Genomic DNA, 12,869 nt, shown 5'->3' on the forward strand with positions numbered 1-12,869 from the left:
AACATCTCTTACCATGAAGAGTTGAAATAAATAAAACTACTATACTACTATAAAAATATCTACCCGTTAGGGCAAGTTACAACCTTAGTTATTCCCTTAACACAAGTTCTTAGCCAAGAAAACCAGCATGTTAACTTTGTTAGGTTGTTACCACATTCCCAGATGTGCTGATGTGCTCACACAGTACCTGTCATTGTAACACGTTGTAACAGTCAGTTATTTAATGTAGTGGCACTAGGTGGCGCCTCCTTTTGTTTAGTGGGTAATGTAACCTGTACGATGAAGAAGAGCAGGTGTACTTCCGCTCCTCATGAGAAAGGATACCGCTAACAGAGCGAAGACTTGCCTTTTTATTTTGTGAAGTGTTGGTAGAAGAACCTCGGCCTGTGTTCATTTGCATGTATGCCTGTAACATTAGTGCCGTAGAGACCTGGCATGGTGCGGTCAGTGTTATGAATAAAAGTGCCGTGCGGAAACCCCCATATGTTGCCTGCCGTCTCTTGAGTAACCAGAGCAACCGCACTAAAGTGGACCATCACCTTCCCCTTCACCAGCCCACGTTACAACGTCGTCTCTCCTGAATCCAAAATAAGTTCATATAGCAGAAGTGCTGTTTCTTTTCACCACAAGGCCTTCGTCGACCATTTTCATCGCTTTTTTCTCCCCCCTCAGCCATCATAACCTGGCAATCACCACCAAACTGATGCCGATTAATTTTGTCAGGGTAGCTAACGGCTACCTGGGGTTTCATCTGATTGGCCCTTGTATCCAGGGCTCTGTCTGATAGGCTAAATGTTGGCATGCTCACGGTGCATGCATGGCGCATGTAAACAAAATGATTTTTCTTATTCATGGCGTGTCAGGCAGTCTTTTGCGATGTGTTTATCGCACATGTTCATATCGCGATGACGATGAAAATTCGATTTATCGGGCAGCCCTACATTTCATGTCATGTTCAGACACAGCATAAGATTTCTGAGGGCTGCCATAGACTAGTATGCTCTAAAGTATAAAGTATAATGCTCTAAGCCTCACTGAGAAACAAAAACAGAATTTGGAAAACTCATAGGGAAATGTAACATTAGTGTTGGAGAGGCAATGAAACACAAACACACCTGTTGACATCTGCCTCCACATTTTTGGAGGTGCATCAATTTGTCACTGGGGGCAAAGAGTATGTGCCTTTACTCTGAATTAGAAGGGGGTGATATGGTTAAGATCATCCATCATATCATGGGGCTTAAGCTAATTATTACTTTCAATACTGATTACTCTGCCAATTATTTTCGCACTGAATTGTCTTATCTATAAAATGTCAGGACAAAGTGAATAATGCCCATGATTATTTCCCAGAACCCAACTTTCTTATTTAAACAAGTGTTATGTTGCTCTATGTTCCAACAGTAATCACTGTCATAGAGTTTTTTGTCAGTAATCCATGTCTCTCCTCCTCTTGCTCATGCAGTAAAAAGAAAATACATTTTAAGGCATCCCTGCCCATTTTATCGACGCAGGATTCTCCCATTTACCGGCAATGGCTTGAGGGGTAAAGCTACCAATTCCAGCACTCCCAGTGACGGCTGACACTACCAAGCAGGCCAACTAAAACAAATGCTTGAAAGAGGCAAATATTGTGGTCACTCTAAAGGGGATGGAGGGGATTGCTATCTGCAAAACACGCTCTAACACTCTCAAACTACTTATTTTATTCCAACAAATGCCAAAAAGTCATTAATTTGGTTACTGTCATATATGAAAATTAAGAGCCTCAAATCCTCACATTTGAGAGGCAGGGACCAGACAATATACTTCAAAATCACCTAAACAAAAAATAGTTGATCAAAATGTTTGTTTTTTTTTCTGTCCATCGACTACATGTCTTATTGATTAATTACTTCAGCTTTACAACATAACTTTACATTTTGGTATCAGTGTGTATTATGACAAAATAATACACACTGAACATTTCAAAAGTTTTTATCATCTTATGGTGTGTATCACTATATTCCTTACTCTGATTAAATCTATATCTTTATGTGAACATTCCAAACTGAACATTTCTGTAATGTGTATTTTTAGAAAAATAATGAGGATATGGAGAAAAATGACATTCAGAACTGTAGGAGTCCAGTTGTAGGAGTGGTGGAAACTATAGGTATCATAATGACAGAAAGTCTTGGCAAACAGGAAAGCTGGGTGAATGTCCATGGCCAAGTAATTTGATGCTACCAGCCACACAAGTTACAAACATTATGTTAGAAAAACTGGCTGGAATAGTTTGTTTGTTTACCATTTACATAATCAGGGCTGCATACGAACACTGGATTTTTTTGTCAGTGCACTCAAGAGAACTGATAGCAAGTGGATCATGAGGAGATATTTGATGGATTTGACAAAAACTATTAGATACGTGTAATTCGTAATGGTTGACCCCTTAACATAATAAAAAAAGTGATATACAATTTAAATATTCTGGTTACTCGATTACATATGACATAAAAAAAATTAAAATGCATTATGTGAGCTCTGAAGTGTCCTCACCTTGTAGTGGAAGGCATCTGGGCACAGCTTGCACTGGTACATCCTGGTCTTGCAGTGGTGGATCATATGGCTCTCCAGGTCCTTACTGTCCGAGGCAATGTGCTCACAGATGGGACACTGATATGGCTGTCTCTGCCTGTGCACCCGTAGATGCTGTTTGATGTAGCCTTTATTGCCACTGCTGTAACGACACAGGCGGCACCGGTATGGCCTTTCACTGCTGGGGATGTAGTCCACTAGACCACCATCAGGAGAGGCAACCAACCCGTCCATTCCTGGGATGCTACACATGTAACTCCCAGCTCCGTTCCCTGTGACCACACCTGCCATGGCTCCGTTTTGGAACTGTGCATTGTCCTGAAGCTCTTTTAGGATGTCCTCATCTGAGGCATTCTGGTCTGAGCGCTCTCTGAGTCTTTCAATGACGGTGAGCAGTGACAGGCTGATGCCAGCTTTGGTGGCAGGGCCCTCCTCATCTCCCTCGCCAAGACCCAGGGACTGCAAATCTTCCTCTCTGCCCTTGCTATGAAGCTCCAAGTCCAACAGGCCTGTTGCCCCTATGTCGGAAACCTTCTGTCCAGCTGTAGTCACCTCTACCAGTTTCTGGCCTGTGTTTTGGCTCTGTGCCTGGGCTGTAATGGTCTTCAGGCTTACCTTGGGGCTGGAGGTGGGAAGCTCAGGTGTCCTCATAGGCATAGCTACCAGGGCCTCAGCAGCCAGAGAGTGCAGGCGGAGGGACTCAGAATGTGTCCTCTTGCGACCAGCGGGGGGGATGTTTTCATCCCTTGGAGAATCACTACTTACAGCAACAGTGGACTTAATATTAGCTCCTCCTTCTAGCTGGCTGTCAGCAGTGCTACCTGTGCTGGAGCCAGGGACCACTTCATCCTTCACTGCTACCACATGATCCTGCTCTACCTCCTCCGGATCCAGTATACTCTTGTCCCTGTCCACATCTGGGCTGAGAAGGAGTGGGTTGGTTGCCATTCCTGAATCTTCAGCGGAAGGAAGGCGTTCTACAATCACGTTGATATGGCCAGCACTGTTGGGACTGCTATTGATAATCTTCTGAGCTGATGACAGTAAGCTGTCTGTAACAGAGGTGCTGTCATGGTGACTATCAATCTCCACCTCAGACTCTGCCTCTGTCGTGACCTGTACCTCCACCATGGGCTCCTCAGAGGTCAGGTCTTTGATGGGGTACTCACTTTCCTCTTCTTTCGCTACTATTTTTGGATTTTCATTGAGATCAGAAATCGGATGAGTCAACACATCCCCTTTGTTCTCAATAGCCAATGGACTAGCAAACAGCTGGAGCTTGAAGGCAGTGGGGAGCTTTTGCAGGTTTTTATCTTGAAGAACTGGAGAAAGAACAACTATGTCCTCTCTGCTTCCCACAGTGTTAGCTGCAGCCTGGGCCTCTCTCCTTGTGAGAATCCCGTCTTCATCCTCGAAGATGGGGTAAGAGCAGTCGACCAGGCCAGCATGTTTCCAGGCATGGGTCTTGAGCATTCGCTGCTGGCTGCACACATAGCTGCAGATCAGGCAGCGGTACAATCCATACTCCTCATAGCTATACCATTTCTTCTTCTGTGATAGCTCCTTGGAACCGTCTACTGGGCCTTTGATTACCTCAGTTCCTATACTGTCACTGCTCCCAGTCCAGTCCCCATCTTGCTTTTTTAAATCCTCGTCCGTGCCCTCAATGTAGGTATCCGACAGAGTAGGATTCCTCTTCAGGTTGTCATCATTGTTGAAGTGCAGTCTGACATGTGCCTCCAGCTGCCCCTGGTCTCTTGATGTAAAGCGACACTCGGAGCACATGAGAATGAGGTCACTGTGCTGCTCATTGTGTTGTTTCAGGTGCTCTTTCAGCAGAGGCAGCGTTTGGGAGAGATAGGGGCACAGGCTACACTGATAGCATGTCACTGTCCTCTTGTGGTCGCTGCTGTTGGGGTTGCTGGCTACCTTCGTTACCGTGGAGGTGATGTTGTTGTTACTGTCACCTGACACAGGTGAAGAAAGAGCGCCCTCAGCCGTGCTGCCATCTAATATCACATCCTCTACACTTTCCTGCTCCTTAAAGTTCCTCTTAAGTTTCTTCAAGGGAGAACCTCCCCTGCTCCCCCTCATCACCTCCACACCTCCTCCACCCCCCACAGCAGCAGCGTGTTGGATTGTTCTTTTCTGTCCTGCAAAGTTACAGCGGCGCTGGGGCCGCTTCTCCACAATTTTGCTGAGTTTCTCAATGACCTGAATGAGAGAATCTGCAGCTTGTTTCTGCTGAAAATTCTGTGAGGTGTCGTCCTCCACCACTTGCTGTGTTTGGGTTTGAGAAACTGATCCTAGTGCTGATGGCATGGAGGAGGAGGAGGCGGCATTGGAGTTTGTAGAGTGTGTGATGAGCACAGCTACATTGCTGATCTCCTCCATGACCTGGCAGACAGAAGGGAACAAAGAAATGAGTGTGTAAACTGGTTTCTGCTATATGGTACATTACATTTTTTTGACTACTGATATGGATACCAATATTTAGAAATACTATTTATGAACTTTTATGCCAAAATGTTGCATTCCAAGGTAATACCAGTCCCTCAACAAAGTTGCGATTGACAATCCCTGTGAAATCTGCAATTTTATCCAATCATAGTAATGATGCGGTGTATTGAAAGGTCATGCAGAATTCATGGGGACTGGCAATTGCAAACTACTGGAGGGATTGTAATACATCACAAGAGACATTTAACCAAATATAAGAGTTACTGTATGTATATTTTTGGCCCAGTAGATTTGGTCACATATTCATTCAATTCATTATTATATCAAGGTAAATAATAAATGAACAGTTAAATAAACTTAAAATAGGGACAAAAGCTTGCAAAATAAATGACCATTTTCACTGTTGAATAATAATTCAATAATTAATCAATTGGTTGTTTGATCTTTTAATGTTAGAAATGTGTGAAAATCATTGATCAGTGTTGCCCAAGATGCCATGATCTAATGTCTTTTTTCGTCCACAACCCAAAGATTTTCGGTTTACTGTCATAGAGGAGTAAAACAACCACATTCACAGTTCTGAAAGTAGAATCAGAGAATTTTGACTTAAAGGATCAATCAATTTTCAAAATAAATGGCAATTAATTTAAGAAAAACAAATGATCGACCAATCTCTAATTTAGTGAACTGTATGCTTGGTAATAAGTATCGACGCTTGTGCTAATATATCTGTCTATATTCTGAGCATGTTAGTTGTACTTTTTAACTTGTATTTAAAAAGGTGCAATACGTAGTTTTGGGGAAGAAATTTTTATCTGAAGAGAAGATTTTTATTGATTTTTTCCTGCCTAAACAAACTAAATAAACTCTTCATTTTCTTGACTGAATGAACTGACTCCACAAACTGACCTTAAAGGACAACACAATTTCATACTGTTTTACTTTGTTTTTTGTTCTGGGGACCTTATTTTCCTCTGAGAACAGCTTGTTTATGCAGTTATGGAAAAATTAAACATTTCTGAGTTTGTATTATTACCTCATTAATGTTGTAAACATTACAATTCTGAGTTGGAATTTCCCTGTCAAAAACTGCACTAAGTGCCCCTCTAGGCACAGCATTCTTTGTGAAAAAATAAGAATTTAGCAAGTCAATCTGGCTCTTTGCATTTAGAGTTTTACACAGTAAAATAGAGCAAAGCAACTGAAAAAGAGTGTTTTACTGATTGTATCAATTGCATTTTCCATTATTTAAATCTGTTGAGGAAAAATAGGGGATGTTTTTTCAGCCAAGAAGATACATAATTGACCATACTGACATTGCAGCAAACGGGTGAGGGGATTGGCTTTTTAGAGGAAAAGGGAAGTAGCCCAAATGTCCACTATGATAAGTGTGATAGGTCAATTCAGTCTTGATAAGCTCAGCCACTGCTGGTCAGCAGACTGGCCTTCAAACAGCACCATGTGCATCTGTTTACAATCTGAGCTTGAGGGACATTATACAACTCATGTGGTTAAATTCCTTTCATGTCTGGAAATCCAACACTTTCCTCTTTCCTACTTTCTGACCACAAATCATCTTCCTCTTTCTCCTACTTCTGCATCTGTATGAATATGTCATAACAGTAGGATACACATTTGGAGAACTACCACATCCAAAAACTATTGGATGTAACCCAGGATGAAAAAGGAGTGGAGCTACACAAAATCTGTCCTTGAGTTATTAACACAATAATTCAGTCAACAATAATGGACTTCTTCAATCTATAATCTCTCATCCAAACAATGTCAATCTGATACATAAACAACTCACTGTCAAATAACGTAAAGTTTGTCACTCGCACAGATTCAAGCTAGGCTTTCTGTAGTACATTTGGCACATTTCTATGAGGTTAAATGTGACTGTGGTCAGTGTAGCCTCTCCGTAGACACCATCATGTGGCTTTAACCAGTCTCAGATGAGCACCTGCTAGGTCACAATCTAAAAATATTTCATCCACTTTCATTCCCCTGTAGGATGAAGTTGAACACAGTCTCTCAACTCACACCGAAGCATCGAATAACCACTTGACAAAAATTTCAGGCTAATGTTAGCTGACATAATGGAGCTGCTGCGACACTAAAAACACTTAAGGAATTAAAAAAACACGAACATTGAGTGAAAGGCAGCAGGACACACACTGCTAGCTTCACAGCTTGCTGCTTGCTATTCAAACACACACATACACACACACACACACAGTGACAGACACCACACGAGTCTCTCACAGTGCTAGCAGTTACACACATGAGTGTACAAGGGTATTTTAATTATGTTTTCGGTTAATAAGTGACGGAGAAGCACATGGCTGTATCTGAATGAAAATATACTCACTGACACGGAATGGCTCGACGCTCTTTGTCCTCAACACATAAAACTGCTTTGTGTTATTCGTTAGCCATAAAAAGTGGCCTCCCTCTCTCCCACATTGCAAAATGGCGAGGATGGAATATCGGTCACGTGACTTTGAGTTTAGGTCAGGTGACCAACGCGGGCCGATGATTGACGGATTGTCTAATGCTGCCTTCAAGTACTGCTCGTAAAACACTGCGTCGTACATTCAGTGTCGGTGCGTTCAGTGTTTCGAGACGAGTGCAGTAATAGGTCCATGGGGAAATGTTGAAAATAAAGTGACCAATATCATAATGCAAAGGCAAAATTAGGGATACATAAGATAATAGCCTCATCAGCCTGAGACTCCTCAACCCGCACCTCATCCTTCTTTCCACTCCACCACAAATAACTTTATATAGTCCTTTTAGTTGAGTGAAAATAATTTCTTCTTCTAGCTCTCCTTTAGATTGTCTCTGTGTGTAACATGGTGGGGGGCACAACTGCATGTCATTGTACAATCTTTATATAATATTTATATAATCTTTTATAAAATGAGAAATAAAAACCTTGAACCTTGAAAATAAAAAGGAGAAATGTACTAGGCTTTTATCCTTTAAATTATTAACAGAATTATCATTCTGACTATAACGAGTGCTATGAAACATAGCAGATATGACTGTTTTTTCTAGACAACACCCAGCCTAGGCCTTACTGCGATTAAACATGACAGGATGTCAGCATGTAAAACTGTGAAAGGAAATTATGTCTATTCGCATCAGCTTATTTATTTGTTTTATCTGTTTTATTCTGTGTACCACAGTGTCCCTATTGTAGTTTGTACAACTTTATTTAACCCTAGTTGCAACTTTTTAGCAAGTTCATGTTGACCCCAAAGTGCTTCTCTGGTCAGCTCATTGCTGATGTGACCTAAAGACAAAAATGAAGCCTCAACACAAACATAAACCTTAACAGTATTACTATGTGTGTGGTAAAAGTGCATCTTTGAATCTTTTGCTCCTGCCCTATACTGGAAATTTCTGTGTCTTTCTGGGGATAGCATGCAACTGTCTGGTATAGCATGCAACAATGAAATAATGTTTCTCTAAGTGTAGAAGTGAGGATCATCTTAATGGTAATAATAATAATCCTAAAAACGTAATGCCTAAATATCTTTGATTTGTTTTGGGAGAGATAAAATTAAATGAAAGAGAGAAAAAAGAAAAGCTTCCCCACAAGGAGACCTTACACTTCAATCCACTGCACCTCTTTCTGACACAAACGCTATCTGAAAACAGGCAAGAACAGAAAGTGACAGCTTATTCACAAAGATGTAGTGCTCCAGGACACTAAAGATGATTTCGTGTCCAACCTACAGACTGCTTTCCCTTTTACAGACATTACGCACACATTTTCTACAGCTGAGCACTATCATCTAGTGGTGACTTCATGTTTGTGCAGCTCAGCTCACACAAACAATGAAACGGATGAAATAAATCCACTGAATGTAAAGTTACAGGCAGTGAAAAGTACTAAAATATTAGCTCATTAAAAAAATTACAAACGAAGAGTAATATAACATATTTGATTTTTTTATTTTTATGCAATGAATATCAACACTTTCATATACAAAAGTTTTAAGGAAATTAAAATAATCCTTTTGTGAAAATCTACCATCAAAATAACCCACAAAGTGTGTTTTTCAGCTCTGAAGCTATATTTAACAAGATCTGTGGCACTTTAAAGACCAAATAATTTCTAGATGTGAACTACATTAATAGTACACAGAACCAAACATTTGTTGCAAGAAAGTGAAAACAAGTGGATATATGAATTTTTGAAAATGACAGAATCATGAAACGACAGGTTGATCACGCCCGCGCTTGTGTCCCATGCCCAATTAAAGGTGGTGTAGGTGGTGCAGCCCATGGGACTATGCAAGGCAGGGGCGTCCTTTTCCCTGAGTCAGGCCTAGACCTGACCGCATACCTCGTAAGCCCTCGTCGTGGAGGGCTCTACCCTGGGTTCTCAACAGTGGGGTGGCGGAGATTAGTGGTGGAATGGGGGGGGGGGATGGGGGAGTCATGTTGCTGATCTATGAGCCCAGCAAGGGTCCTTCCTCTTCATCCAGATCCACTGGCTGCTTCTTTCGGCCGCTTCAGAGAGTGATCTGACTGTCTGCCACAGAACCTGTCCATGGATACCCAGGTCTTTCAGCAGCTTGATGGTGGACGAAGCCACAAACCCTCTGCATCCAACTTCGACGGGATAGACCTTGGCTTTCCAGCCTCGCTGTTGTGCGTCCGCCGCCAGTTCTGTGTAGCGCAGCTTCTTGCGCTCATAGGCCTCTTCAACTGCATTTTCCCACGGGACTGTGAGCTCTGCTATGAAAACAGACTTCAGTGAAGGGGACCAGAGCACCAAGTCTGGCCTTAGGGTGGTGGCTGCAATCTCTGCTGGGAAGATTAATCGCTGACCTATGTCGACCAGCATCTTCCAATCCCGGGCCATGGTTAGCTGTCCAACCTCTGGCTTGAGAGGAGGATGGTTGGGCTTTTCCTGTCCCTCTCGGATGAATGTCGGTGGTGCTGTGATGGAAGTGGTGGCTCTCATGGGCAAGGAGTTGATGGTATTTCTCTTGCCTTCAAGCACTGCTGCCAAACTCTTGAGGACCTGGTTGTGCCTCCAGGTGTAGCGGCCTTGTGTGAGGCTGGTCTTACAACCAGTCAGGATGTGTTTGAGAGTTGCTGATGTTGGGCAGAGGGCACAGGTTGGATCTTCGCCATACCACATCACTTTACCACTTCATTCTGGTAAAACTGTTATTAATTTGACAAATTTCAACCCAATTGAGTTAAAAAATAGGTTATTGGTGATGTTCAGAATACACATACAAAAAAATCACTAAAAGGCTGAAATTTAGCTCAGAGGGCTAAAATTAAGTTTCAAAATTACTTTTTTTCATGACATGAACTGGAAAAAAGTTCTGTGTTTTCGGAATGATGCATTATGCATGATGCGGAATGATGATGCTCCGCTGTGATTTTCTTCCATTTTTCTGTGTTCATCTGTGTGTTGTTTGTAATTAGCCCTTGCGTGTGTATATAGTCTTTGTGCTTCCTCAGGTCTTTGTCAATTTGTCCATTTTCTCCTGTGTGATTCCCCTGTGATTCACCTGAGCCCATTTCCTCCAGTGTCTCCCTGTTTCTCCTGTGGTATGTCTGCATGTGTGGTTTTTTGTTCCTCCTGTTTTTGCTCATTTCTACTTTGCTTTTAGTTTTGTGTTGCTACTTTCTTTTTTTCTTTTTCTTTTTTTTTTTTTTTTTTTTACACTTTTTTACACTTTGTGGATTTTGAATTATATGTTTTTTTGGATTTGAGCTTTTGTTAATTAAAGCTCGCCCTTTGTTCTTTATCCTACCCACCTCCTGTGTGTTTCTGCATTTGGGTCCTCACAACCTTTTTACCAAATTGTGACATTAATGTTTTTTCTTTGGAAAGAATGAACATGTTCACTTTTGTTTTGTACAACTACTGTGTGTAATGAACTGAAGATCCTATTATCAGTGGTCAAGGTAAGTCAGTCCCTCCAGAAAAACGCGATTATGCGATGCATAATTCAACGCATAATCAGCCAAAGTCCGCACATTTATGCGGGGGCTGCATTTTTTCAGACGCCGCACTTTGGCTGCATAAATCGCCGATTTCCGCGCAAAATGCGCGAAATATGCGCGAAATATGCGGGGCTTGCATGATTTCACAATCCCCGCATTTTCGTTGCATAAAAGTCACATATATCTTCGCAGAAAGTGGAAAAATGTTGCGTTTACTTCACACAAGAGCAGCCATTTTCCTCCTGTTGCCTTGGGAACGTTATGAAGTGTAGTCATCGGAAAGCTGAGAACTTAATTATTCCCAGCACTTTCTGTGATGTAGTATGCTTGCTTATCATAGGAAGTCACTAGAAATGACTCTTTACATTAAGGTAGTAGCCTAGTGAACCTAGTAACAGAGTGTTGGGGGAATCACTTTTTTTTTTCTTATTCATCAAACCGCAATTTTTGCAAGTTCCCGCAATTTTTGCAAATTCCCGCAATTTCATTGCATAAAATTGGATTAATATCCTGCATATTCCATCGCATTTTTTAAGAAAACGTGCCGCATAATCAAGGATTTTTGCCTGCAACAATCACAAAAAAACTCCGCATTTTTCTGGAAGGACTGGTAAGTTACACTGGCTACAAATGTCTGAAATTGTTTTGCAGATTTGGATTTTTAGGAGAGTTTTATGGTCTAGATTAGTGGTCTCAAACTGCTTTGACCAAAAGTCCTCCACTATCATCTTGTCAGTCAGCTCTCCTCACTCCTCCCATGCTTAAAGTTAAATGTGATTCCGGTTAATCTGCTGCTGGCTCTGCTGCTGCTGCAGGGAGTAGATGCCTCCAACAGTCTGTAATTGTAGTGTCTTGTATATTATATACAATTATATATTCTTGTATAGCTATGATTTGATATGATAGATAGATAGATAGATAGATAGATAGATAGATAGATAGATCTGTATATTTCTACAACATTTATGACTGGATAAACCACAGACTACCTGGAACAGTCTGGTTGACCGCGAGGAACAGAATGGTGACAGCTGTGGAGACGGAGACAGTATCATCTCTGGCTTTACCATTTCAATGATTGTTTTCGATGCAACCTTGAATAAACTGGTGAAGTCTCCGGAGGCTGAGCGTAGATGATCTCTTACTAACTTTAGAACCTGACTGCCACCCATCAGGGCTTTCCTAGATGACCTGACCAGAAAGCCTACATCTGTCCCAGGTGGTAGGTTGACCATGAAGGGGCTGGAGGAGTTGCTTGGGATTACATGAGGTTAAATTAAAGATAAAGTTTAAAGCCTGGTTTAAGGCTGGCATCTGCCCAAAGATTCTCTGGTCCCTCTTGGATGACTAGGTCCCAATCTCAACAGTGGAGAGCTTTAAGAGGAGGATCATCTCTCAAGGTAGCTGCATACCTCAGAGCCTGAACAGCATCTTACTCTATTGATGTAACAACAAGCTGAAATGTGAAACAGCATGTGAATGAAAAATTGTTGTGACCCACACAAGGGAGGTGCTGCAATATTCTGAGTTCTGTGACCTTAAAGTGTCCTGGGCTGACATCAAGGTCAGGGCAGGACCAAAGAGGAGGGAAGCAAACACAATGGCAGCTGTTAAGTCTCAGCTAAGGCAAAGCATGCTGGTAAGCACAGACACACTTGGTTGGACAGGCTTGCAACACAACACCGTTATGACATGGCACAGGCAAAAGACAGGAGGGTGCTAATCCTAGAGCAGGTACATGCATTAATTGAGGAGGAGCTAGCCCGCATGATGGCTGAAATGCAGCAATAGCCTGGACAAGATGGGACCAAGCAGCAGAATGATAGGTCTCATGAGTCGAACTGTGG

The 12,869-nt window shown here is 41.9% G+C and overlaps 1 protein-coding gene across 2 annotated transcripts in view; it reads right to left on the reverse strand.

The window, feature by feature from the left end:
- The window catches only part of znf507 (zinc finger protein 507), a 29,375-nt gene extending 21,880 nt beyond the window's left edge, over positions 1–7,495 (reverse strand). Inside the window, exons 1-2 of one of the 2 annotated variants that reach the window (XM_073464145.1) lie at positions 7,412–7,495; positions 2,542–4,977 (exon numbers count right to left, since the gene is read on the reverse strand). In XM_073464145.1, coding sequence (XP_073320246.1) covers positions 2,542–4,974 — 2,433 coding nt within the window. In that variant the 5' untranslated portion in view covers positions 4,975–4,977; positions 7,412–7,495. The remainder of the gene's footprint in view (positions 1–2,541; positions 4,978–7,411) is intronic. The other variant, XM_073464146.1, reaches the window with a different exon arrangement.
- Positions 7,496–12,869: the final 5,374 nt, after the last annotated feature.

This window comes from Pagrus major, chromosome 4, assembly GCF_040436345.1.
Source record: "Pagrus major chromosome 4, Pma_NU_1.0".
Taxonomy (NCBI): domain Eukaryota; kingdom Metazoa; phylum Chordata; class Actinopteri; order Spariformes; family Sparidae; genus Pagrus; species Pagrus major.